Genomic DNA, 21,070 nt, shown 5'->3' with positions numbered 1-21,070 from the left:
GGACAAATAAGTAATTTAAAAGAGATTTATTTATGAACAAAGCCCATAAAATGAAGAAAGAGCATACTCTGGCAGTTCAAAAACATTTTAGGCAGTGGCGTCAACTTTGGCTTTCTTCTCGACGGCCTCTAGCTTTTCCATCTCCTGAAAATATATTATTTCACAAATACGAATATAAACTATTTGCTTAGATTATATATATCATATATTAAATATCATACCTCAGCTTTGCGCTTGACGAGGTGCTGGATGTTGGAGGACTCATTGGTCTTGTTCGAGTCGGTTAAAACCTGAGGCAAAGTTATAATAAAAATCCTTTGCATTCAGTTTACCTTGTTGTCCTTGTTAAGGTGCTCAGAGACCTTGTCAGAGACGGGTTCGGACTTGAGTGTGGCCTCGATGTCCTCAAGTTTGGAGTTGAGGTCCGGAAGGAGATCTTTGAGTTGAGCAATCTCGTTGGTCAACTCATTTTGCTCGCTCATCGGACCATCCTTCTCGGTGAGCTCGTCGAACTTGAGTGTCAACGAGTCGATTCGTTCGTCGATGATCTTGCGCGCCTCGCCAAAGTGCTCTTTGGCGGAGTCGTGTCGCTTTTGGTAGCCGTAAGCGACGCCGAGGTGGTAGTGGGTTTCGGCGATTCGGCGGTCGATCTTGTCGAAATGCTTCTTCTGGAGCGCCTAGAAAAATAACTGCCTATTGACCAGAATGTTACTTCAGTACCTGACACTCGAGGAAGTCGCCAACGGCGTTGGCGTAGTTTTCGATTTCGAGGCTGACCTCGCCAAGGCGCAAGTAGCACTCGCTGATTTTGATGTCGCGCTCCATCGACTCAGGCCGCTAGATTCCGTTAAAGATCAGATATAAAACGGAAAAAATACCTTGTTGAAGATAACGCGGGCGAGCTCGATGATTTCCCAAGCGAGCTGGAGGGAGGGCATTGAGTCTGGGTCCTCGGCGAGCGAATCCTGTTCCTCAGACGCAGGCTCCTAAGGTCCAATTATAAAAATGAATAGGTTCTTGCAGTGCTTACCTTTGGTTTTTCTTCCGCGGGCTTGGCCTCGGTAGTTTCAGTGTCCATCTTATCGGTGGACATGGGCTCCTCCTTCGACTCCTCAGGTTTCGCCTCCTCCTTTTTTTCCTCCGGCTTAGTTTCCTCGGCCTTGGTCTCCTCAGTCTCCATCTTTTTATCCTCGGACTTCTCCTAAATACCAATTTTAAACTACAACTCGCAAAAGTGTATGGCTACCTCATCCTTGGCGTCCTTGGACTCTTCTTCTTCGATGGTGTCAGCCTCGGCCATAGCCTCGTTGACGTCATTTCTAAGCTTTTCACGCTCATCTACAATTCCGAATTAGCCGCGCGATCTGCACCTTCACTTACCTGGGGAGACCTTTTCGGGGTTTTCGAACTGCTCGCTGTCGATATTGTCTTGCGAGTCGTACTCGATCTCGCGCCATCCCTTGAGGGCGTTGCCTAGAACGCAGTTCTCGGCGCGGCCAAGCTCCAGCAACGTTCGGCCGTAGAGAAGCAGCGCATCCGCGCACTTATCATCCTTCTCTCCGTATTTTTCGGAGCTGAAAGCAGATTTAAGAGTTTTAAAAGATCGAGTCTGTGCTTACTTGAAGCGGCAGACTTCTTGGAGGGCATCGGCGGCCTCTGGGTAATCGCCGGCGATAAAGTTACGGTAGCCAATGTTGAAGAGCTTCTTGATTGCTTCCTCGGTGATCTCGGGAGCGGGGGTTTCCTCGGCCTTTACCATTTTCACCTTGTTCAAGTTGATTGACAGAACTAAATAAAAAATTGGACACGAACAGTCTCTAGCCGCTATTAGAAGTGATCCTCTATTTCTATCAAGCTAATCTCTGGAAGCCAGAAGAAAAACTCGAAATTTCAAAAAATTCAAAAAAATTGAAAAAGCAGTTACCTCGACAGCGTCTCTTTTGGGAGTGAGGAAGGACCGGCTCCTCGCGCGCGTCTTCGGCCGTTTGCTTTTCGAGATTTTTCTGATGCGTATCACAACAGCGCTCTCGAAAACATTTCTCAACCGACATTTTAATTTTCACGCGCATTTTAAATAAGCCCGCATTTTTTCATGATATTGAGTCTGTAAGAAGCAAACGATGTGCAAACGATGATATTTGGTTTCAGATTTTATTTTATTATCAGTTTCGTTAAAAAGCACAGTTTTGTAATAAGTATGGGAAGATCTTGGAATCGTTACTGTCTCCGATAGCAGTTATTGTCCTTAGTTCATTTCTTCTTCGGATTCCCATTCAGGATCGTAGCCCTTTTGCCTAAAATATGGGTTTATTCGGAATTTGACTAAAATAAATAAAGCTTACTCGAAGTGTCCTCGAATGTCTTCTTCGTTGATGCCGCCTGGAAAGTATCCGTCGCTTAGAAACTCAGTGAGTCTCTTAAAGCTATCCGAGGAAAAGAGTGTCGGCGGAAGTCGCAGACTGATGCATACTTCTGCCGCAGCCTCGGAAAGTTGCTCCATGGTACCTCCATGATAGCCTATTTCCATGTGATTCTTGACCTGCGAATTTGTCACTTTGCCACTTTTTCCTATTCCAAGGAACACCTTTAAAAGTTATGGACTAGAGAAAATATGGCACATTTTTACCTTGTCCTTGAAGGGCCTCTCCTCGCAAGCAAAATGGCGGCAGAGAAGATAGGAAGTGGGATTTCCGTCGGGAAGAGCAAGTCGTTCTAGTTTGAAGCGATCGGCGCGATCGTGCTCGACTTCACTTCGGCCAACAGTCGTCGGATCTGTTTCCAAAGCCTTCAGCAAAGTACTTCTGATGACGCGATTCGACGGTCTTGCTTGGGTTGCCGTAAGCGAGATGGGAGGATCTTCTGTAGCTGGAGATTTTGGCTTGTCAGTCATTTTGCGATCTTGTGAAATGAAAATCCGCCGGACGTTTTTATTCAAATCCTTGTCGAAAGAGGGCGCATCGTGCACTATTCCTAATCTTTGAAGTAGTGCCCGTTCCCCGCTGCGTTCATCTGATAACTTGCGATTTCTAGTTTCGATAAATGTCAGCTTCAGCAGCAGTAGCTCAGTGGGAGCCTTTGAAAAATAAGAGATTTCAAATATTTTTTATTGAAGATTGAATTTAATGCAGGAGAAAATAATAAGAGCACAGGATGAATTAAATTTGGCAGAGCTCAATTTCTCGCTAAGATAAGGTAGCTCAAGTAGACTTTCGGAAGAGTTCCAATTTTTTTCTTGCTTAGAAAATTTACTTTCGAGAACTCACTGCTTTTTACTAAGATGCGATGCTTTTGGAACTCTGCAATGAAAAGAACGAGAGTAGTGCACTCTATCACCAACAATTGATTACTAAGAGTTGGTTAGTGATTCCTGAGATATTGATGAGATCAGGTACCTGAGCCGGCGTTGACTTTGAATCCGAATGAGCTCCGTTTTCAAGCATCTGGCAGAAAACCACGAGAATTTTCGCATGAAACAAGCAAAAAATAAAATCCAATCTCTTTATTTTTTAATTGTTGATAATCATTTTTAAGAGAGAAATAAGTTCGAAAGTGAAGAACGAGTGTGAGATCGATGTAGTTTTCCGTCGGATTGTATTCCCTTTCCACTTCTTCCTCAAATTTCTGATACAATCGACACTGATAAAAATAAATGGCCCCTGCTGGATTTTCTTTGCGGTGAATAGAATGACAGCTGGCCAGGGCAAACAGATTCTACATTTAATAATTCGTTAATTATTAATTGGCGGAGGGAATTTTAGTTTGTGCAGCCGATCATCTTCTTTCACAATATCAGCCAAGAGAAAAAATGCCATCAGAGTCTTTGACTACTCTCTGGACGAGTAAACTGCTAGCTTGCTATTTACAGATAAGGAACTGTAAATGGATAGTCCTGGCACTTGGAAGAAAAAGTTACTGTAGGGAGTAGTTAGTCGTTTATGCGAAGAAACTACAGTTGACTTGTGACGGGAAGGGCCATTTATCACAGGCCATCTACATCAGTTCACACACGACATCACGGAACCCTTAAGAGAAACATAAGATGACTATTTATTTTTATAATAAGATCTATCCTTGCTGGACGGAGCAGTCCTTGGAAACTCGCCGGAGAGATCAAAGAGTATCTTCATAAGACGACTGTATATTTACACATGCACGGATTGTAATTAACCCCGCACGTGGCTGAGAAACGTCGTAATTCGTGACCACATAATTTTTACGGTTTTTTCTTCGTTTTTTTTCAGCGAAAGACTGGCGGAGCGCCAACGGCTGAGCCGCTTGAGCTGAAGCTCATGCGCGTGCGCGAACTCCGACCAAATCAAACCATGAAAAATTCAACGAAAGTTGTTCGTCGACCTTGCTAATTTTGCAAAAGAAATATTTTCACTTTTTTGAAAAGAGAATACACACGAAGAGTTTTCCATTCTCTTTGAAATAGTTTCGAAATACGAATCGATTTAGCTTGTGGTACAAGGCCACTGAGTTAATGATTCGAATAAGTTGAAGGGGACAAGAATTTATGTGAGAATTTACTCACACAGAGTAAAGAAATCGAACTCAGTCAGATTTTGACAGCTCGTTATACAAAAGTGCTTATTCAGGGCGTTTTTACAATTTTATCGTACTTATTCAAACACTTGTCACGAGGCAACAGAACATCATTTGCTGATTCACAGGCCCATCTGTCTTTTAATTTTCCATCGCTAGTCATGAGGTCTTTTTGAGCTAGCTGCTTTTTTAAAATTATACCTTTCTTGTTAAATATTTAGAGGGGCTCGGAGGTGATCTGTATCTGAAGTAGGGCCATGTATTTTTCAACAGGCGCATCTGATTAATTTTAGAAGGGTAAAAGTTATAAATGAAAATAGACTCGTTAATAATTCAGCTTAATCCCTTCAGCGTCGCGTAGATTAAAGCAGAGAATCAGTTTTAAATTGTCGGTTAAAATGTTTTTCAAAGAATTTAGGCTGTTTCAAAAATAAAGATAAAAGAGGAAACGCGACTTGGGAATTTCTATAATCACGTCGGCTGTCAGGGAAATAAATTAATTGCGAGAATTTAATTAGTAATAAAAAAGTAAAAAGAAAAAGCTGCGTGGTGTTTCGCTCGGCCAAGGACAGTGCCAGTGCGGGCTCACGTACACGAGTCAAGTCGCTCTCCGGTTTTCTTATCGCAGAGTTTATTTTTTTGAGAATACACTATAGTAGCCGATAACGAACATGGGAGACGTGAGGGAGGGAAACAGAGAGAGAGAGAGAGTCGATAGCGGCCCTTTGGCGAACACAATCAGAATATCTCCTTTACTCGTTTATTTCTCAGAGCAGGATGAAAGCCTCTCAACTTGAGAGTCTCAAGGGACGCAAGATAAAAATCAAGTTTTGGGTAATTCTATCGATTTAGCCTCTTCAAAGGGAATCGCGAAATTCTAACTTTGAAGTTTAAATTTTTAAGTGCAATCATAGAGGAGAAACGACAATATCTGCCGTCTATGTTTGAATTCGACTCACAAGTCGTTTTCCCCTCAATTGAAGCTGACTTTCTTTTCGTGTGATTTAACATAAATATGAACATGATTGTGCTGCGAGCACAACGAGACACACTTTCATAAAAAGAGAGAGAGAGAAAGAAGCGAGCCAGGAACTTGATAAAAATGGCGAGAATCCATTTCATGCGCGCTCTATTTGAACAATTAACGTTTTGCAGATTCGTTTTTCAAACAAAACCACTTTTCTGTTCGCTGCGACAGAGAATCTTGACAATTTTAAATCGAAAAACATGAAAGCTTTAATTGGCGTCTGATCTTGTCAGCAAAGAGCTGCGAGAGGGTAATTATGATGAATTTTTATGGAAGTATGAATTCCACTAGCTCGCGCTCATAAAAACAGTGTTCTCACCGTGGGGGGTCGCCTCTCGGAAAATACGCTTTTGAGATTTGAGATAATTACGCCTTCGTTTACAGTAATCGCTTGTGAGAGCGTGGAGGGCTTTATTTCCGCCGATTAGAGGCCGGAATTTAATTGAGAAAAGATAATGCTAATATCGCTGCAGCGTGGAGAGAAGAGAGCTCGAGAGAAAATTTAGTCAGCGAATCGTAAATATAAAAAGTGACGCGGCCCCATCGCGATGGAATTTTCTATAAGAGAAGTTCTAAATCATCGCCCGTTTATTGAGAGACTCTGACAACAATTTAATGGCTGCTGGTTAGATACAAGTCTTTATTGCATCATCAGTAGAGAGAGCAGCAGCTGCCAGCTTCCCATAATTAATCCTAAGGTCTGGGCCGGATAATAATCGCAGAAGTTGCTATTCTTCGAGCTGCCCTGTCCTTGTATACTTAATGGCGCTAATTTATATATCCTGTGAAAGATCGTGCGTGAGGTCACTCTGACCTTGAGAGAAACGGGGAGAGGCAACGGGACCTCCGCTGCGCGTGCCCTTTCTAAACCTGCCTAAGTCAAATAAAATAAGGCCAATCTGACGAATTCTCCATTCAGAGTGAGAAATTGAAAACGCGAAAAAATTGTCGATGAATATGAACCGCCGAACTAGAGACCTTGCACTACTCTCCTCGATGCTCTACCAAACCGCACAAGCACAGTACGACAACGACGACGAAGACTTCGAAGGCTCCGGCTCCGGCGACTTTGGTCCTTCTATCCCAGTAAGTAATCGTTTTTATACCTTCAACTCGGATCTTGGATGATTTTTATTTGTACATGGATAGTTTTTGCAACCGAAAAGCCACGACGCAACAGAAGAGAGTCTGACAACACTAAATACAGTAATACAGCTGGCTTAAACTTTCCCAAGCATGTGCTTAGCTTATCAATCTAACATTTCAAATCAAATGCGCCATAAAATCACCTCTTTTTGAATAAAAGGAGGGACAATTGTAAATTGCTTTCAACCAGGCAATGCCTTCAAACGCTATCCAAAAATTAAACATTCACATTTATTCACATAAAAACGGTAATTTTCAGAACGTCAAGGACGAGCCCGAGAATGCAGGTTCCGAGGACTACAGTGTCATAATGTACGCCGGGATCGCCGTGGCGGCGCTCTTCGTTGTTGTCGGTGCTATCGCCTTCATCCGCCACAGGAAAAAAGACGACGGAGAATATACTAAGGGAGACAAAGCTTGAAAACGCCAAGGACGACCAAATTTAAAACATAATACCCACACAAAAAGCACACTTTCTCTCTTCAAAAATATCCCAATCTCAAACTGACAAATAATTTTTAACCAGAAGCGCCTTCTTGTTTACGGCCAGATAAAAAGTCGAGAAGCAGTCGAATCCTTCAATTCATTGATTATCATACCCCGTTCTATATATTTATGCCCGAACTTTTCACGAGGCCTTTATCGCAACCCTAATTCTTTAAAATTTAATGTTTTTACTGTCGAACCCTTTGCCGTTATTTTTCGAATTCTGTCACTTAGTACTTGGAGAGGGACGGTCACTTTTTGAATTTGAGACTGTTTATTAATTTCGTTCAATTCTATTCAATAGCTTTATTTTTGTGTACATTTTCTTCAAATAAATCCAACCAACATTGAACAAAGTGAACAGCGAATAGAACCTCGCTTCAGCTGATACTTTTGTTGTCTGAATTTTAAATTGCGAATTTCAAAACGCGTAAATACCAAACCTGAGTCCGAAACTGATTCGGAGATGGAAATGGTGTTGTTCCGCCAGGAGTCTCGCTTCATTCGACGTTGTCTTCCTCTGGCGCCTCGTTCTCTTCAATTATTTTCGACAAAGGATGGACATTGAATAATATTATTATTCTTGAGCATTGCTGGAAAGTTTCCTGAGTGACTTGAGGCGAATCGAGTGGAAGTTAAAGGATGTTGTGGGCATAGGCGAGCTTATGTTTGACGAAGCGATGGTTGACTTTACGTCGCGAATAGTGCACTATAGTTTTAGAAAATCGATAAGCACATTCTCGAGATCCTTAATCCTCTTCCCTGATAAAAACTATATCGAACGATGCGCACTTAAAAAGGTAAGTTGTCGTTTGTACGCTCAAGCTGTAAGTCCCCATGACTTATTACCTAATTTCTTTCTCACAGTTGAGCCGAAGCAGGTATACAGTAAGGGGTTGACAAGGCAGCTTAGATATAGCAGTAGCGTAGTGGCCATTCTTAAAAATTCGGCCTTTGCGAAATCAATTTGAATCTACCCGAACATGTCACATGCAGTCTTGTTGATTTGATAAGAAACGAGCGGTCCCAGGAATCGGATCAGGTGAAATACCAGAAACGGTATCCAAGTAAAAGCAACTGTTAGTCGAAATAATCACTAATTACAAATTCAACGAAAAAACAAGTGATCATCCTTTTCCTGAAACTGAGAGGGCGATAACGTTTCTCTTCACTTCAGAAGTTCGGTCGTTTACTTGATTGGGTTTGCTCTGACTTAAACCGTCTAAAGAATAAGATAGAGCATCGCTGCTATTCTGCGAGTACTTATTTCCATAGTGTGCTCTTTGAAACGGCTGAAGAAGCAGTAATATAGCATTGGAACAGCGAGCATCGGCTAGACTAGATTACCTTTCCCGAGAATTAAAATAGTATTCACCAATAATATAAAGCCACCAAGGCAGAATAAAGAGTAGAGTTTTTCAATATCTGTATGATTCGCCTCGCAAGTGTTGTGAGTTGACAGCGTATTCTTTTTCTTACACAGCTCAGAGACGTGCTTTCCTTCAAATGGCTCTGACATATACTGCTCGCATTGTTCCTATGGTCGAAAAATAAGCCTTGATTTTTGGGAAATTAAGCGGTTACTTCCGATTCCAGAATCCACACCGTTTGGCAGCGATTGTCTTCTACAAGCGAAAAGTAAAACACTGGAGTGGTGATGAACAACGAAATCAGCCAAATGGCTCCTGACAACGCCAAAAACCAGCTCGCTCGTTTTTGTCTGATAAATGGGCTTCACACAAATTTTTCATAATAAGAACCTGAGGATGATATTCTTCGTTGTTCTCACTGCTATGAATCTGTCAGCAGCGACTAAAATATGATTAAATGAAAATGATTTCTATTTCTTAAAGCAACCTGCTACGATTGTTAGAAGAGTCGCCAAAAGGCACAGAACAGTATGTCCCAAATAAAACTTGCACAAGCCATTATTTATCATAGTATTTTTCGCTGTGCCGATTTTCGACGAAAGCCATTCTGGAACTGACTGGGCTTCGAAGAAATGAGTGCTAGTTTATACTCGCTAAAAAAAAGAAGCCCATCGCTGTGTGGTTAAAATTATCTCTACTGTTTAAAAGGGCAATTTTTAGAGGAAGACTTATTAGCAGAATTAAACTGGAGACGGACAAATTTGTCAGAAGAAATGCATTCTCAAAGTTTCTCTCAAAAGAGTCGTCAGAAACGGACTAGGACTAGAAGAAACTCTCCTGTGGATTGAGCGGCTTAAATTTTACCATAACAAGGACAAACATGTTTCCTGGAATTCCAATAATGAGAATGATGTAGTAGGCAATTATGAAGAAGCGTTTGTACGCAGTCATCGGACTCGCATCATCAAGCTCTTGATGGAATTCAGGGCCCAAATCTATTGAATTGAATTCGCCGAAATCCATGTCCATCCAATCGTCGTCCGTAACCAGGCTTTCGGGTGGATAGATTTCGTAGCGAAAAAGGGGTTGTTTTTTAGTAAAGCAATCTAATTATTATCGTTGATCCATTTAGAAGCAGTTATAGGATTATTTTGAACCCCTTGGCAGAAGCACATTGTCTCTAAAGTGCGATTCGTCTTCAAAAATGTTTCCATGATAAATTGTCGAAGTGGTTCTCTAGTTGTCCGTCTGCAGAGTGCCCCAGTATTTGATAGGTTTCATTACTTGGGAGTGGGAAATATTCCGCTTTTTCATTTCAAATTGACACTCGCCATAAGGCACTCGCCATCGCGCTAATATGAGCCACGAGGATCATCAGTGACTTTGCTGATCCATTCGTCATTTTCCAATTATTATAAAAGAAACGCTATGAAATAAGTCAATTAGAATCACATGAGAACCCACTCTCAATACTGTACTAGGTCTCCTAGTTCTTTAAAAAAAGGAGATTTTCTCTAGAACACGTGTTTCCAAGCTAGTTGTTTTCCGCGCAGTCCTCACTTCACTTTCACGAAGTTTGAAGGTCCGAAAAGAGCGAAAGTCAAGGTGAGACTTTGTAGCAGTCTGCAACAGAAACTAACACTTTTCATTTAGCCGGCTGGCGACGAAGTCGTCAAAGATCATCGACGAGGTATCTTCACCTTGAAGAACTTCCAGGACTTCCAACGACGATCAACCTTGCTCGAAAAACGAGTTTGAGGTCAGAATACATCCAAGAAGTCCGGCATCTTCACCCTGATCCTGAAAAGGATGTCTTGATCGAAAAATATGAAACCTGAATAAAATCAATTTCCATCAATCCCAATTATAATAAAACTATTCAAGAAAATAATACTTGATAGTTTTAACGAATCGTCTCTTTTTATCGCATTCCAGGTTAAAATTCGGGATTCCATAATGGATGCAATTTGGTTTATAAAAGTATAGGACCTCAAGTTGAAGTCTTCAACATTGAGTCTTAGATCTGACGCGGGATTGCGCAAATCAAAGAGGAAAGCTTTCCCTTCTTGGCGCGCAAAACGGTTGTTCTTATAAAGTTGATCAATCTGGAGAGATGGTGGAGCCCTAGAGTACTTATTGCACACACTTATTGGTTAACAATGGCTCAAAAAACTGCCACGCAATTTTGAGGGTATAAAAAGACAACAACTTACGAACGCAGCTCACTCCAGAAGTCAATCTCCAAGAGAGTCATGCCGGGTTTAAAGTTTGAGTTTGGTGTGATCAACTTGCCGAACCCAAACGCCGTCCACCCATGGATTTTCGGGGTGCCCCGAATTTCAACAGAAAAATCTCCTCGAGATATTACAGCGTTCTTTTTCGCCGATTCCATCTCTTTGAAAACGGCCAATTTCATCAAAATCGAAGAGAAAGCACCCAACCGCGTCGTCTTCGATGTTGCAGCTAACTGCCCACTTATTGACGTGAGTTTTCTGAACTCGAAATTGAAAGTTAATTATTTTTTAGGACCCGGAGCATCACACTGCCATTTTGGGATTCATTTACAGCTGCCAAGACCAATTCCGGATCCAGAATGGGGTAAGTCTTCAACGAATGCATTAGTTTCTTCACTTACTGAAATCAAGGAACCCATCGCACCATGGCGCGATATCCCATGCCGCTTGAACATCTTCGAGCAAGCCAAGGTCACAGACCAGTGGTGCCAAAGCATGTTCAGCTGGCTCTCGCCGAAATGCAACAAGTGTGGCTTTCACTGCCAGGCTCACAACCTAGGAAAAAAAATCGAATTCGTAACCGCGGTCGAAGTAAGTAACAATTTTGTTTCGATAATTGTATCACACTTGTTTAACAAATTTAATCTAACATAATGAATAATCTACTAGCAAAATATTAATGTAGCTTATTTTAATGTCTAATAATAACATACGCATTCTGGCTCTAAAACCGATTTTAGAGTGCCGACGGTCGCCGAAAAGGCTACGTCCAAGTCTTGAACGCCTAAGAAAATCGTGTTTGGCTGATGAGCTTCCTCTCCATCGCCGTCATCTTCATTCCCATCGTTCAACTCGTCTCAACGAGCTGATAAAAACTGCACTTTCAGTTTTTTAAGGATTTCCGGCCATGCAATTTTTTTGAAATTATCATTTGGTATTTTGACTGCTAAGTTCTGCTAAATTGAATAAAAGATATAGAAAATGAATAGTTCTCGGATAATAAACAACGTTTTCACTCGTTTCTAGAATAGTCGCAGGCAAAAGAGATGTTTTTATTCAGTCATCACTTCAGCTTTTGAAGTTTGAAAGTCCGAAAAGAGCATAAATCCAGGTAAGACTTTGTTGATTAGAATAAGCAGTACAAAATTTAGACTAACTTTTTTACGCAGTCTGAGTCACACGCAGTCTAAATTTAAATAACATTCACTTAGGAGTCTGCGACAGAAACTAACACTTCTCATTTAGCCGGTTGGCGCCATCGTCGGCGAAGATCAACGACGAGGCATCTTCACGTTGAAGAACTTCCAGGACTTCCAACGACGATCAACCGTTCTCGAAAAACGAGTTTGAGGTCAGAAGACATCCAGAAAGTCCGGCATCTTCACGTTGATCCTAAAAAAGGATGTCTTGGTCGAAAAATATGAAACCTGAATAAAATCAATTTCCATCAATCCCAATTTTTAAGAAACTATTCAGGTTAAATAATACTTGATAGTTTTAATGAGTCGTCTCTTTTTACTGCATTTCAGCTTCATAGCATCGATTTTGACAAAAAATGTTTTCAAGCAAAAAAAGTCCTCCGCGCTTCGCTCCAAAAATTCTCTCACGCCACGATTAGCTCAGAAAAACTGAAGCGAAAATAAGTTGGAATGGCGAATACGAATGGGAGAGAATTGAAAGCAGAGAATTTTCAAGTGGGGGCAAGTTCGCCATTCTTTGATAAATTCGTCGAGGATTTTCTTGAGCAACTTTGCATTAATATCATCTTCGCTGAAGATGAGAAGAAGATTCAGCATTATCAGCTTGAAGAGAAAGTTAAGACGTACAAAGGAATGGTTTTTATACTATTTGACTTTTATATAAGTATGTATAATTGGCTATTATTAATACCTGTAAAATGCAAGTTGAAAATCTGAGAAAGAAAAGCAAGAGGAAAGAAATCTGAGAATGAGTGCCGCGCTACTAGCCAAACTTACTCCCGAGAATCTCGAAAGAACTCTCCGATGCTCGGACAAGATTAAACTTCGGATTAATAAAGACAACCGATCTTTATCAGAAGTCACGCTGACTGAAAGAATCGAGAGAGTAGCCCAGATGCCCTCAGAATTGCTCTCGTCTGGTGAAAACGCAGAACGCTTGAAGAGTATTTCCAAAAGGATAGGAGCATTGAATTATCTCTACAAGCCGGATGTGGGAATCGAGCAAATTAAGGGACAATGGTTTCGTCCTAGAAAAGGCAAGAAACAAGGTACGCTAAAGAATCAGCCGGTAATCTGGCGTCGTAAACCTGTGCAGAAAACCTAAGTCAGGGTCAGAAAGTAGCGGCTTTTGTTAACAACGAAACGTAAATATTATCATTCCAATCTGTTATAAAATTTCTAGCTCTATTTCAGACTTTCTACAAAGGTTGCCCAGCCCAATTCTCGTTCACAAATTAGTCTCCTAAAATTGCTTTCTTCAGGTGGCCTTGTTCAGCGCGATCCGTCTACTGCCAAGAGCATCGTCGACAACTTCGGAAGTTTTTTCAACTACTTGATCCTTTCCTATCCGCTTGTCGTTACCCGCGGAGACAAAAGCGAAGTCAAAGAGGCCCAGAAACGGCTCGAGTCGCATCTTCTCCAGCTGCTCGAAAAGTACCTTCAATTGACTTTAAGTCGCGACTTTGGCATTGTTCCTGTCATCGACATCGTCTACAACTCGTTTAGCTTCATCCCCTGTTTGGTAGACGAGGATTTTCTTTCGTCTGCGATCAGGACGCACTTCAGCGACAAATACGAAATCGTAGAAGGATACATCCAAACGAAAGACGGAACGCACGGGATTCAGAACAACATTGAGAGCATCAGGGTCGATTCTTTCATCAAGAAGAGCCAGGTTCCAGAAGTGATGAAGGCGCAAAAGACAATAAAAACAGAAGAAGTCACCAGCATCGAAGCCGAATTGCTGGCGGAAAAGGACAAAAAGTATTTAGTAAGCGAAACAAATCAAGACTTCGAGTTCAAAGAGAGCAAAGAAGAATTAGACTTGGCGATTCAGAAAACTGAGCAAATGGAAATCGAGGACGACGGCTTCTTTCTTGGTGGAGGAGGCGGTGATCTCATTCCAGGCGTAGATGATGAGCCGAAAGTTTCTATCGAAGCGGTCAAAGAGCGAAACAGATCAGTTGATGTTACTGTGGCGAGCCTTGCGGACGAATTCAAACGAACATGGGCTGAAAAGAATGACGAAGACGGGTACTTCCTGGACAGTTTGATTGAAGACGTAAAATCTCAGAAATCCGAAGACGAAGTGCACATATTCCAGACAACGCTGAAGAAAGAACTGTGCGAATACTTCGAAATGTGCATCAAAGCCCAAGAAAAATATCCATTAAAAATGCGAAAACTTTGCGAGGAAATTTTCTCAACGTTTCCAAGTCAGCTGGAAGAAGTGGTTCCGAGGAACAAGTTCTTTATGCGAAAGGACCACTTCGAGCTTTTGATTCAGGAAACGATCGAAGTTAAAACTGAGCTGAGCTTGAGAACAGATTGGGAAAGAAACGAATTCATCATTAGAAAAGTGGATCCCTCTGGTAGAGCCATGGGAACGGTGAAAATCGAAAAAGACGCAAAGTTTACGCCCTTTTCAAAAATGAAGAAGCAGCTGGAATTTGTAGAAGTTCGAGAATACATTCCCCCAGTAAAGTCTCGCGACTCTCGCAAACTCGCGGAAATTGTTGCCTGTTCGATCGAGCACAGGTTTTCTGAGCCATCAACGCGGAACGATCCTGTTTCCATAGGTGCGCCTTTCTCATCGAATAGAATCGATAAATACTTGTTTTAGGACTGCACAAGTTCGACGAAGAACCCGCTGACGATTCTCTTCTTGCTTATATTCACGAGTATATTCGTAGATCGCCGAATGCAAACGAGTTCAAAAGCTACGAGATCGAAGCCGCCTTTTGGAAGATCATGCTCAATCACCCGGAAGATCCTCCGATGAATTTGTCCTGGTTTCTGATGCCGTTTCAAATGAACGATCCAGAGGACCCCGAGGAGCGGCCCCGGCCGTGTTCGGGCATACTATGGGTCCAATACTTGCACAACAAACACGAAGAGTGGTCAAAGAACGAAATAAGGAACTGGGAAAGAGATTGCTTGCTTCCAAACCAACTCTGTTTGTACGAAATCATCAGAAAGAAGATGAAAGAACTGATCAAGCCGAATCGAGGGCTGCGAATCGAGGACCTCGCCACGGAAATGTACCACAATAGCGAAGTCAGGGACGAACTGAGGCCGATGGCAGAGCAGGAAGACGGAAACTTTCGCACCGTTGAGCTCGACAAAGCGACAAAGACGTCGCTCGTCGAGAAGACGGTTCTCATCGTCGCCACGCAATGCAGCGAGTCCTTCAAGTTTGATAAAAATGTCGTCTATAGAGGTAAAATATCGCGCTGAAATCATTTTCAACCGTTTCTAGTGACGGAAAAACGAAAGCGCGAGGCCTCTCCGAACGGCCCGCCCTCCAAAAACGTCAAAAACGTCAACACGATACTGAGCAACTTGAACAACTTCAATCTGAAATTCGACGACGACGCAGCCAACGTTCTTATCCAGAACTATTTGAAGAAGAAAGGCAAAGATCTGAAAGTCGAGGCCGAAGAAGAGCGGCCGACGATAAACAAGGATCTCGATTCATTCTTCAGAGCGGGCTTTCGATCCTCAATGGCCAAACAGGGCTTCTTTAGAGCGATCGGATGGACGATTCTGGCGGAAATTGTGTTTATGCGAACTGGAGGGCCCAAGAATCCGCCGATTAGCCTGAGCGATCTGGTGCGCTTGTATCCTGGCTATAGGTTTGTCGAAATAGTTGAGCTATGGGAGCTTAAGATATTCTTCAGAGCGAGTACGATCAGAGAACTCAGCCAGGAAATATCGGGAAGGCAAAGCTCGTTGATTCCGCAATGGACGATCGGCTCAATTAACCAAGGAAGGGTACTCACATGATCAGAGCATAAGAAAGAGTTTTTTCTTAGAAAAAGTTGAACCCTTTGAAAGAAGTGTTCGAGTTGGAAAAAGCGAGCATCTTAGATGTTCAGTACGAATACATCGCCGGCGAGATCGTAAAAAGTGTCCAGATCAGAATGGACGAAAACAAGTTCCGTCGACTGATGAACGAAATCACCTCAAACATCGAACGACGAGCTAAAAAGTAAAAAGCCCCTGAACATGTCTTGTACTATAATCAAACTGCCATTGATTCATGAATAAAATCACCTTCACAGAACTCAGACAAAGCAAACGCTAGAAATTTTAGCGTTTCTTTTGGGCTACCGGGGACTCCCAGTACCAATTGGTACTGCCAGTACCAATTTGGTACTCCCAGTACCAATTTTGGCAAGGCAAAATTTTAGTCAGTCAGAAACGCCCGCTCCGCGGGTTCTGTGATAAGAAACTTACTGATTCGGACAGGATACACTTCTATTTACCCGCCTACTATTATTCCGATTGAAATATCTCGTTAAAATATCACTCGGAAAGCCAAAATTGGTACTCCCAGTACCAAAATTGGTACTGGCAGTACCAAAAAGCTTTGGTACTGCGAGTCCCCGACCCCCTTCTTTTGATCTTGCAAGAATTTCAATCTTTATCGGTTATTTTTATTTTTCAAAGGCAGCAACTCCCTGGATGGCGATTCTGTTTATCTTTTTTTAACTTTTCTGGATTTCCGTTTCGAGTCGAAAAACGTCGACTCTCGTTCACAGGAAAGACGCCCGGCACTCAGAACGAAGAGTAAAATCGAGAATTTGAATTTTTTCTCTGAAAATGCCGCGGTTCAGTGCGAGAGTTGCGCAGAAGAGGGAGATGGAAAACGGAAGCCAGGAGTCGGGGGAGGATGAGTTGATGGAACTCACTCAAGAGCAGCGAGATGGGAAACGGGTTGATATAAACGAATAATTTGTAGAGACCATTTTTAAAGAAATTTTCCTAATTATTAGATGCAACTGATATCACTACAGAAAAAATAATTTTGTTTTCAATTTCCCTGTAAAGTTACAGAACTCTTCTTCTTTCGAAGCTCCAAAAAACACGCGAACTAGGTAAGTTCCTCGGCCGAATTCTTAATTAGAGATAGAGTTGTTCTTGTATGTCTCAGTGAATGTTTATTACTGGCGCAAAATTTAGAGGCAGAAAGAGCAAAAATAAAGAGCGATATCAGAAAGGCGAAGAAGAAGACCAAAGCTGCAAAAACGAACCTCGTTGGCTACCGCGAACAGGTCTTCGAAAATAAAAGGAGCGTTTCAAACTCGTATTATTTAAAGTATTGATGAGAATCACTTTTGTAAAGATAAAGCTAATCGAAAACGTTTTTAAAGCAAGATGACCGCCAATAATTTGGAAGTGAAGAACAAAGCGGCCAGGTATTAGTCCTTTATTTTAAAAATTGAGCGCTACGGTTATCCTTAGTCTCGACACTGAATTCACAGGCTTGTTGTTGGCTCCATTCGAAGTCAAAAGTATCTGCAACAGGAAAGAATTCAATCAAAGCATGGCGGGTTTTCGAGTGTTTTGTAATTCATAAAAAAGCTTGGTCGAGAGGGAGTCTGACTTTACCAAGATTCCCATTTACAAGGAGCTTCAAAAGGTATCTTCTTTTACCATTTCTTTTGATAAGATTTGAATTAGCAACGAGTGCTTGCAGATGAAATTGCGGCGATTGAAGCAAGTCAAGATGGTGAACGAATGGAGGTTTGTTAAAACGACAGCTTTTCAAATAAGTAATTGTTAGGTTTCCTGTGAGCCCGAGGAACAGCAAATCGAATGAAGAAAGAAGAAGAAAGAGTTAATAGCTAGAAAGTTTTGCTGCTGGTTTGTTTTTCGAAAGAAAAGGAAATAAATGACATAGAATTGGACTTTACTTTAATTGATATCAACAAGGACTCAGCCTCAAACATTGAATGGTTGGTTAAAATCTTGAAGTTGTTCAAAGGGGTTTTGTGAAGTTCTGCTGTTTTCACCTATATAATTGAATCCCGAATACCGGTATATTTAACCGATTCGTAACCTGGCTGCAGTAAAAGGAGTCGACTCATAAAAACTATCAAGTATTATTTAACCTGAATAGTTTTTTTATAATTGGGATTGATGGAAATTGATTTTATTCAGGCTTCATATTTTTCGACCAGGACATCCTTTTTAAGGATCAACGTGAAGATGCCGGACTTCTTGGATGTCTTCTGACCTCAAACTCGTTTTTCGATAACGGTTGATCGTCGTTGGGAGTCCTGGAAGTTCTTCAAGGTGAAGATGCCTCGTCGTTGACCTGGTCGTCGCCAACCGGCTAAATGGGAAGTGTTAGTGTCTGTCGCAGACTGTGATGTTTATGCTTTAGACTACGTGTGAAAAAATACAACTTTTTTTCGTATTGATTCTTATCAACAAAGTCTTACCTTGATTTTCGCTCTTTTCGGACTTTCAAACTTCGTGAAAGTGAAGTGAGGACTGCGCGGAAAACAACTAGCTTGGAAACACGTGTTCTAGAGAAAATCTCCTTTTCTCAAAATTTATCAATTTTGATTTTCAAAACGCGCTCCACCCAGAAAAGAGAGCTGGAGCTTCGTTAAAGTAACGCAATTTAACCTCGGAAGAAGAATGTGACGGGCAACATAATATCGTAACTTTCTTGTCAGGTGAGAATTTCGTCTTTCCAACAAGTGCATTTCAATTTCAGCCAATTTTTTCTAAACAATCGCAATTTTCACGCTTGCCCTTGTTTCACTCGTTTTATGTAACATGCTTTAAATGTGTATGAATTTAAAGAATAACGTTGAGATTTTGAAATCGGAGAGAGATTTTTGTGATGGCTAATTTTATTTCAATTATTGTTGCCATTTTTGAGATATTTTCGATAAAACGCAGTTCGTTTTGCTTTGTGTGAAGGAGGATTCTTTCGTTTTCGCTTTCGCTTAGGTTTTTGTTGAGTGGTTATCAATTGAGATCGGAGAGGCGGATTTCCTGATGGTGGAGGAGCAGCAGCTGGCGTAGAATCACTGTAGGACGGTGATGTTGGGCTATAACAGGGAGAAGTCGGGCTATAAGATGGTGATGTTGGGCTGTAGGCAGGTGATGTTTCGTATTGATGTTGAGATGTAGATGCTTCTCCACCGTACATAGAATTGTAATTAGCTGATGGTGGACTGTAAGAAGGAGAAGTCGGGCTATAACAAGGTGAAGTCGGGCTATAACAAGGTGATGTCGGGCTATAAGATGGCGATGTTGGGCTGTAACAAGGCGACGATGGGATGTTTGCAGGCAATGTTGGTTCTTGTGTTATTGGCGTCCAGTGAGGACAAGCAGACTGCTTCTTTGCCTCCTCAGGGACAAGATGAGCGAACTGAGGACGAGCTTCTATATGAGCGAAGGTTTTCTGTCTTGTTATGGGTTTCAAATTATTATTCGTGATTAGAGTAAGTCATTTATTCAACCATTCCTAGCGCTAATGTAGCACTGCTCTACAATCTCAAATTTAGGCCTAAGAACATCAAATAGTGCAAAGGCTTTTTCTTCGTCTTCTTTCAACATTTTGTATTTTTGAAGAAATTCTTCCTTTTCTCTTCCAAGATAAGAATTTTATTTATTCAAATAAGTTAAAGAAATTTTATCACTGTCCTTTCTCTACACGAGCAGCTTTTGAACAATCAGCTAAGAGCTCTCCATCAACTTTTTCGCGGAATTTCGAAAGATTCTCCCTAGCGAAATCTCTGAGACGTATAACTCTTTTTTCTTCTGACATTTTTACGAAAATTAGTTTTTTTTTAATCGAGACCTTAGGTCTGATTTGATTTTTGAAACGGAGAAAAGGCTTCGACCCGATGCAGATGGCCATGAAAAACACCTATTTTTCGTTGCAAATAGAAAATTCCTAACAATTAGAAAAGCGTTCTTGAGAAAATGGCAAACAAAATGGGCTGTCGTGCTAAAAATTCGGTTATTACCGGTATATTATTGTTAAATTGTTTATTAAATAATACTAATTGTAAGGCTTTCTGCGAACCCGAACAACAGTCACTCGATTGAAGAAAGAGTCAATAGCTTATTGATAGTAATTTATTAGCAATTCGTTAATTTGTTTCAATTTAATTTAATGCTAATAGCATTCCTCATTAGTTTCCGGTGTATTCAGGCTTTCGCTTCTGCATAAACGCCATGAGTCCTTCCATTCTATCTTCGGTGGGGATAACCTAGAGAATAGCTCTGTAAAGAAAGCTCCGCCAGAAAGTGATACCTGAGCGTAGCACATTTGCTCGATCGCCAGCGCCGTGCTCAAGTCGACTTCGGAGCCGTAGTTGATCGCCGTCTTGGCCATACGGAGTGCAATTGGACCGTTTGGTTTAATCTCGCGAGCCAATTCGAGGGCTGCTTGATAAGCAGCATCACCGGTCTCATTTTGAGGAACGGACTTATTGACAAGTCCGATTCTTTCAGCCTCTTTGCCGTTGATCATTCTGGCGGTGAAGGCGAGTTCTTTAGCTTTGCCGACGCCGACGAGGCGGGTCAAGTTTTGAGTACCGCCGCCGCCAGGGATGATGGCGAGCTTTGTCTCGGTGACTCCCATCTTCGCCTCGTCCGAAGAAGTGCGCAGATCGTGGCCCATTGCCCACTCAAGTCCACCTCCAAGAGCGAAGCCGTCTTTATCAAGCATGTAAATTTGAATTTCTATCTCGCTACAATAGTAGTACCTAACGCTGCAATAGTAGGGATAGGCATTTCCTGAAAGTCGCGGAAAAACTTTCGGCCTCTAGCGACGAAGGCGCCGACTTCTTCTTCTGGAATGTAGCGTCGTTCTTTGAGATCGGCCCCAGCGCAAAAGATGCCTGGAGTAGTGGATCGAACAATCAGACAACGGACGTTTTTGTCGAATCTCACTTCTTCAAAAGCCTGATACTTAGTGAATTGGCCTTCGAGATCATTGGTACCTGAGCGAGTTCTGCAGAAAGTTGTCGGGAAAATGCATTTTTAGACTTTGGCCTGTTCAAAGCCCACACGACAATGCCTGAACTTTTTATTCCCTGCAAAAATTACATTCGTACCTTCATCGTCACCCTGAAGGCGCTCGACAATAAGGGGCTGCTCTTCTTTTGGAAAATCGGAGGAAAAACGGACGATTGGTCGAAAAGATCTTAATGCGATTCTGGATAGCATTTCCTGCGGTCTCTAAATTTCTCCGAGTAAAAAATGTTTGAGATGAACTCTGCTCCGGATTTATTTGAATTTTGGCGTTTT

General features: G+C 41.8%; 6 protein-coding genes and 2 long non-coding RNA genes across 9 annotated transcripts; 5 read left to right on the top strand and 3 right to left on the bottom strand.

Annotated features, from left to right (window-relative positions):
• Nucleotides 1–11: 11 nt before the first annotated feature.
• Nucleotides 12–2,011, bottom strand: LOC145708073 (protein HGV2-like). The gene is made up of 10 exons (XM_081785692.1): nucleotides 1,925–2,011; nucleotides 1,620–1,788; nucleotides 1,381–1,574; nucleotides 1,247–1,338; nucleotides 1,031–1,201; nucleotides 879–986; nucleotides 721–837; nucleotides 333–677; nucleotides 222–290; nucleotides 12–144 (listed from the first exon to the last, which is right to left on the bottom strand). The coding sequence occupies exons 2-10, from the start codon at nucleotides 1,757–1,759 to the stop codon at nucleotides 88–90; spliced, it is 1,293 nt and encodes a 430-aa protein (XP_081641818.1). The 5' UTR covers nucleotides 1,760–1,788; nucleotides 1,925–2,011; the 3' UTR covers nucleotides 12–87.
• Nucleotides 2,012–2,171: 160 nt separating this feature from the next.
• LOC145708820 (uncharacterized) lies at nucleotides 2,172–2,890 on the bottom strand. Its single transcript, XM_081786517.1, has 3 exons — nucleotides 2,627–2,890; nucleotides 2,343–2,584; nucleotides 2,172–2,294 (listed from the first exon to the last, which is right to left on the bottom strand). The coding sequence occupies exons 1-3, from the start codon at nucleotides 2,888–2,890 to the stop codon at nucleotides 2,246–2,248; spliced, it is 555 nt and encodes a 184-aa protein (XP_081642643.1). The 3' UTR covers nucleotides 2,172–2,245.
• A 3,554-nt stretch (nucleotides 2,891–6,444) lies between these two features.
• LOC145710297 (uncharacterized) lies at nucleotides 6,445–7,551 on the top strand. 2 transcript variants are annotated; one of them, XM_081788033.1, is made up of 3 exons: nucleotides 6,445–6,658; nucleotides 6,722–6,778; nucleotides 6,978–7,551. In XM_081788033.1, exons 1-3 carry the CDS (start codon nucleotides 6,524–6,526, stop codon nucleotides 7,137–7,139), a joined length of 354 nt encoding a protein of 117 aa, XP_081644159.1. In that variant the 5' UTR covers nucleotides 6,445–6,523; the 3' UTR covers nucleotides 7,140–7,551. The 2 variants fall into 2 exon arrangements, with proteins under 2 accessions (XP_081644159.1, XP_081644160.1); XM_081788034.1 differs by lacking the exon at nucleotides 6,722–6,778 and having other exon boundaries at nucleotides 6,451–6,658.
• A 3,213-nt stretch (nucleotides 7,552–10,764) lies between these two features.
• LOC145708179 (uncharacterized) lies at nucleotides 10,765–11,794 on the top strand. Its single transcript, XM_081785827.1, has 4 exons — nucleotides 10,765–11,057; nucleotides 11,101–11,172; nucleotides 11,220–11,399; nucleotides 11,549–11,794. The coding sequence occupies exons 1-4, from the start codon at nucleotides 10,827–10,829 to the stop codon at nucleotides 11,594–11,596; spliced, it is 531 nt and encodes a 176-aa protein (XP_081641953.1). The 5' UTR covers nucleotides 10,765–10,826; the 3' UTR covers nucleotides 11,597–11,794.
• Nucleotides 11,795–12,415: 621 nt separating this feature from the next.
• Nucleotides 12,416–16,067, top strand: LOC145707990 (uncharacterized). Its single transcript, XM_081785592.1, has 7 exons — nucleotides 12,416–12,643; nucleotides 12,735–13,056; nucleotides 13,270–14,586; nucleotides 14,631–15,227; nucleotides 15,267–15,642; nucleotides 15,688–15,776; nucleotides 15,845–16,067. Exons 1-7 carry the CDS (start codon nucleotides 12,458–12,460, stop codon nucleotides 16,000–16,002), a joined length of 3,045 nt encoding a protein of 1,014 aa, XP_081641718.1. The 5' UTR covers nucleotides 12,416–12,457; the 3' UTR covers nucleotides 16,003–16,067.
• Nucleotides 16,068–16,579: 512 nt separating this feature from the next.
• Nucleotides 16,580–17,115, top strand: LOC145708819 (uncharacterized). Its single transcript, XR_014134861.1, has 3 exons — nucleotides 16,580–16,719; nucleotides 16,841–16,887; nucleotides 16,973–17,115. It is a non-coding gene; the product is annotated as an uncharacterized LOC145708819 (long non-coding RNA).
• Nucleotides 17,116–17,339: 224 nt separating this feature from the next.
• On the top strand, nucleotides 17,340–17,700 carry LOC145710026 (uncharacterized). The gene is made up of 3 exons (XR_014134994.1): nucleotides 17,340–17,432; nucleotides 17,474–17,536; nucleotides 17,577–17,700. It is a non-coding gene; the product is annotated as an uncharacterized LOC145710026 (long non-coding RNA).
• Nucleotides 17,701–19,878: 2,178 nt separating this feature from the next.
• On the bottom strand, nucleotides 19,879–21,026 carry LOC145710065 (methylglutaconyl-CoA hydratase, mitochondrial-like). The gene is made up of 5 exons (XM_081787750.1): nucleotides 20,878–21,026; nucleotides 20,764–20,840; nucleotides 20,527–20,725; nucleotides 20,073–20,476; nucleotides 19,879–20,028 (listed from the first exon to the last, which is right to left on the bottom strand). The coding sequence occupies exons 1-5, from the start codon at nucleotides 20,987–20,989 to the stop codon at nucleotides 19,951–19,953; spliced, it is 870 nt and encodes a 289-aa protein (XP_081643876.1). The 5' UTR covers nucleotides 20,990–21,026; the 3' UTR covers nucleotides 19,879–19,950.
• Between the last annotated feature and the right edge of the window lie 44 nt (nucleotides 21,027–21,070).

This window comes from Oikopleura dioica, chromosome XSR, assembly GCF_907165135.1.
Source record: "Oikopleura dioica chromosome XSR, OKI2018_I68_1.0, whole genome shotgun sequence".
Lineage (NCBI taxonomy): Eukaryota > Metazoa > Chordata > Appendicularia > Copelata > Oikopleuridae > Oikopleura > Oikopleura dioica.
The sequence above is the reverse complement of the archived record's forward strand: the minus strand, read 5'-3'. Positions and strand labels throughout refer to the sequence as shown.

Excerpts from the sequence above, each read along its gene's own strand:
- LOC145708179 (XM_081785827.1), top strand. The coding sequence starts at position 10,827 with ATGCCGGGTTTAAAGTTTGAGTTTGGTGTGATCAACTTGCCGAACCCA. Across the intron at positions 11,058-11,100 it reads CTAACTGCCCACTTATTGAC|GACCCGGAGCATCACACTGC; the intron begins GTGAGTTTTCTG and ends ATTATTTTTTAG. Across the intron at positions 11,173-11,219 it reads AATTCCGGATCCAGAATGGG|GAACCCATCGCACCATGGCG; the intron begins GTAAGTCTTCAA and ends ACTGAAATCAAG.
- LOC145708073 (XM_081785692.1), bottom strand. The coding sequence starts at position 1,759 with ATGGTAAAGGCCGAGGAAACCCCCGCTCCCGAGATCACCGAGGAAGCA. Across the intron at positions 678-720 it reads GCGACTTCCTCGAGTGTCAG|GCGCTCCAGAAGAAGCATTT; the intron begins GTACTGAAGTAA and ends TTATTTTTCTAG. Across the intron at positions 291-332 it reads ACCTTAACAAGGACAACAAG|GTTTTAACCGACTCGAACAA; the intron begins GTAAACTGAATG and ends ACTTTGCCTCAG.
- LOC145707990 (XM_081785592.1), top strand. The coding sequence starts at position 12,458 with ATGGCGAATACGAATGGGAGAGAATTGAAAGCAGAGAATTTTCAAGTG. Across the intron at positions 12,644-12,734 it reads TTAAGACGTACAAAGGAATG|CAAGAGGAAAGAAATCTGAG; the intron begins GTTTTTATACTA and ends GAGAAAGAAAAG. Across the intron at positions 15,228-15,266 it reads TAAAAATGTCGTCTATAGAG|TGACGGAAAAACGAAAGCGC; the intron begins GTAAAATATCGC and ends AACCGTTTCTAG.
- LOC145710065 (XM_081787750.1), bottom strand. The coding sequence starts at position 20,989 with ATGCTATCCAGAATCGCATTAAGATCTTTTCGACCAATCGTCCGTTTT. Across the intron at positions 20,477-20,526 it reads CCCTACTATTGCAGCGTTAG|ACGGCTTCGCTCTTGGAGGT; the intron begins GTACTACTATTG and ends TGCTTGATAAAG. Across the intron at positions 20,029-20,072 it reads AGCAAATGTGCTACGCTCAG|GTTATCCCCACCGAAGATAG; the intron begins GTATCACTTTCT and ends GCTATTCTCTAG.
- LOC145710297 (XM_081788033.1), top strand. The coding sequence starts at position 6,524 with ATGAATATGAACCGCCGAACTAGAGACCTTGCACTACTCTCCTCGATG. Across the intron at positions 6,659-6,721 it reads ACTTTGGTCCTTCTATCCCA|TTTTTGCAACCGAAAAGCCA; the intron begins GTAAGTAATCGT and ends GTACATGGATAG. Across the intron at positions 6,779-6,977 it reads GTCTGACAACACTAAATACA|AACGTCAAGGACGAGCCCGA; the intron begins GTAATACAGCTG and ends GGTAATTTTCAG.
- LOC145708820 (XM_081786517.1), bottom strand. The coding sequence starts at position 2,890 with ATGACTGACAAGCCAAAATCTCCAGCTACAGAAGATCCTCCCATCTCG. Across the intron at positions 2,585-2,626 it reads AGAGGCCCTTCAAGGACAAG|GTGTTCCTTGGAATAGGAAA; the intron begins GTAAAAATGTGC and ends TAACTTTTAAAG. Across the intron at positions 2,295-2,342 it reads GACATTCGAGGACACTTCGA|GCAAAAGGGCTACGATCCTG; the intron begins GTAAGCTTTATT and ends CCCATATTTTAG.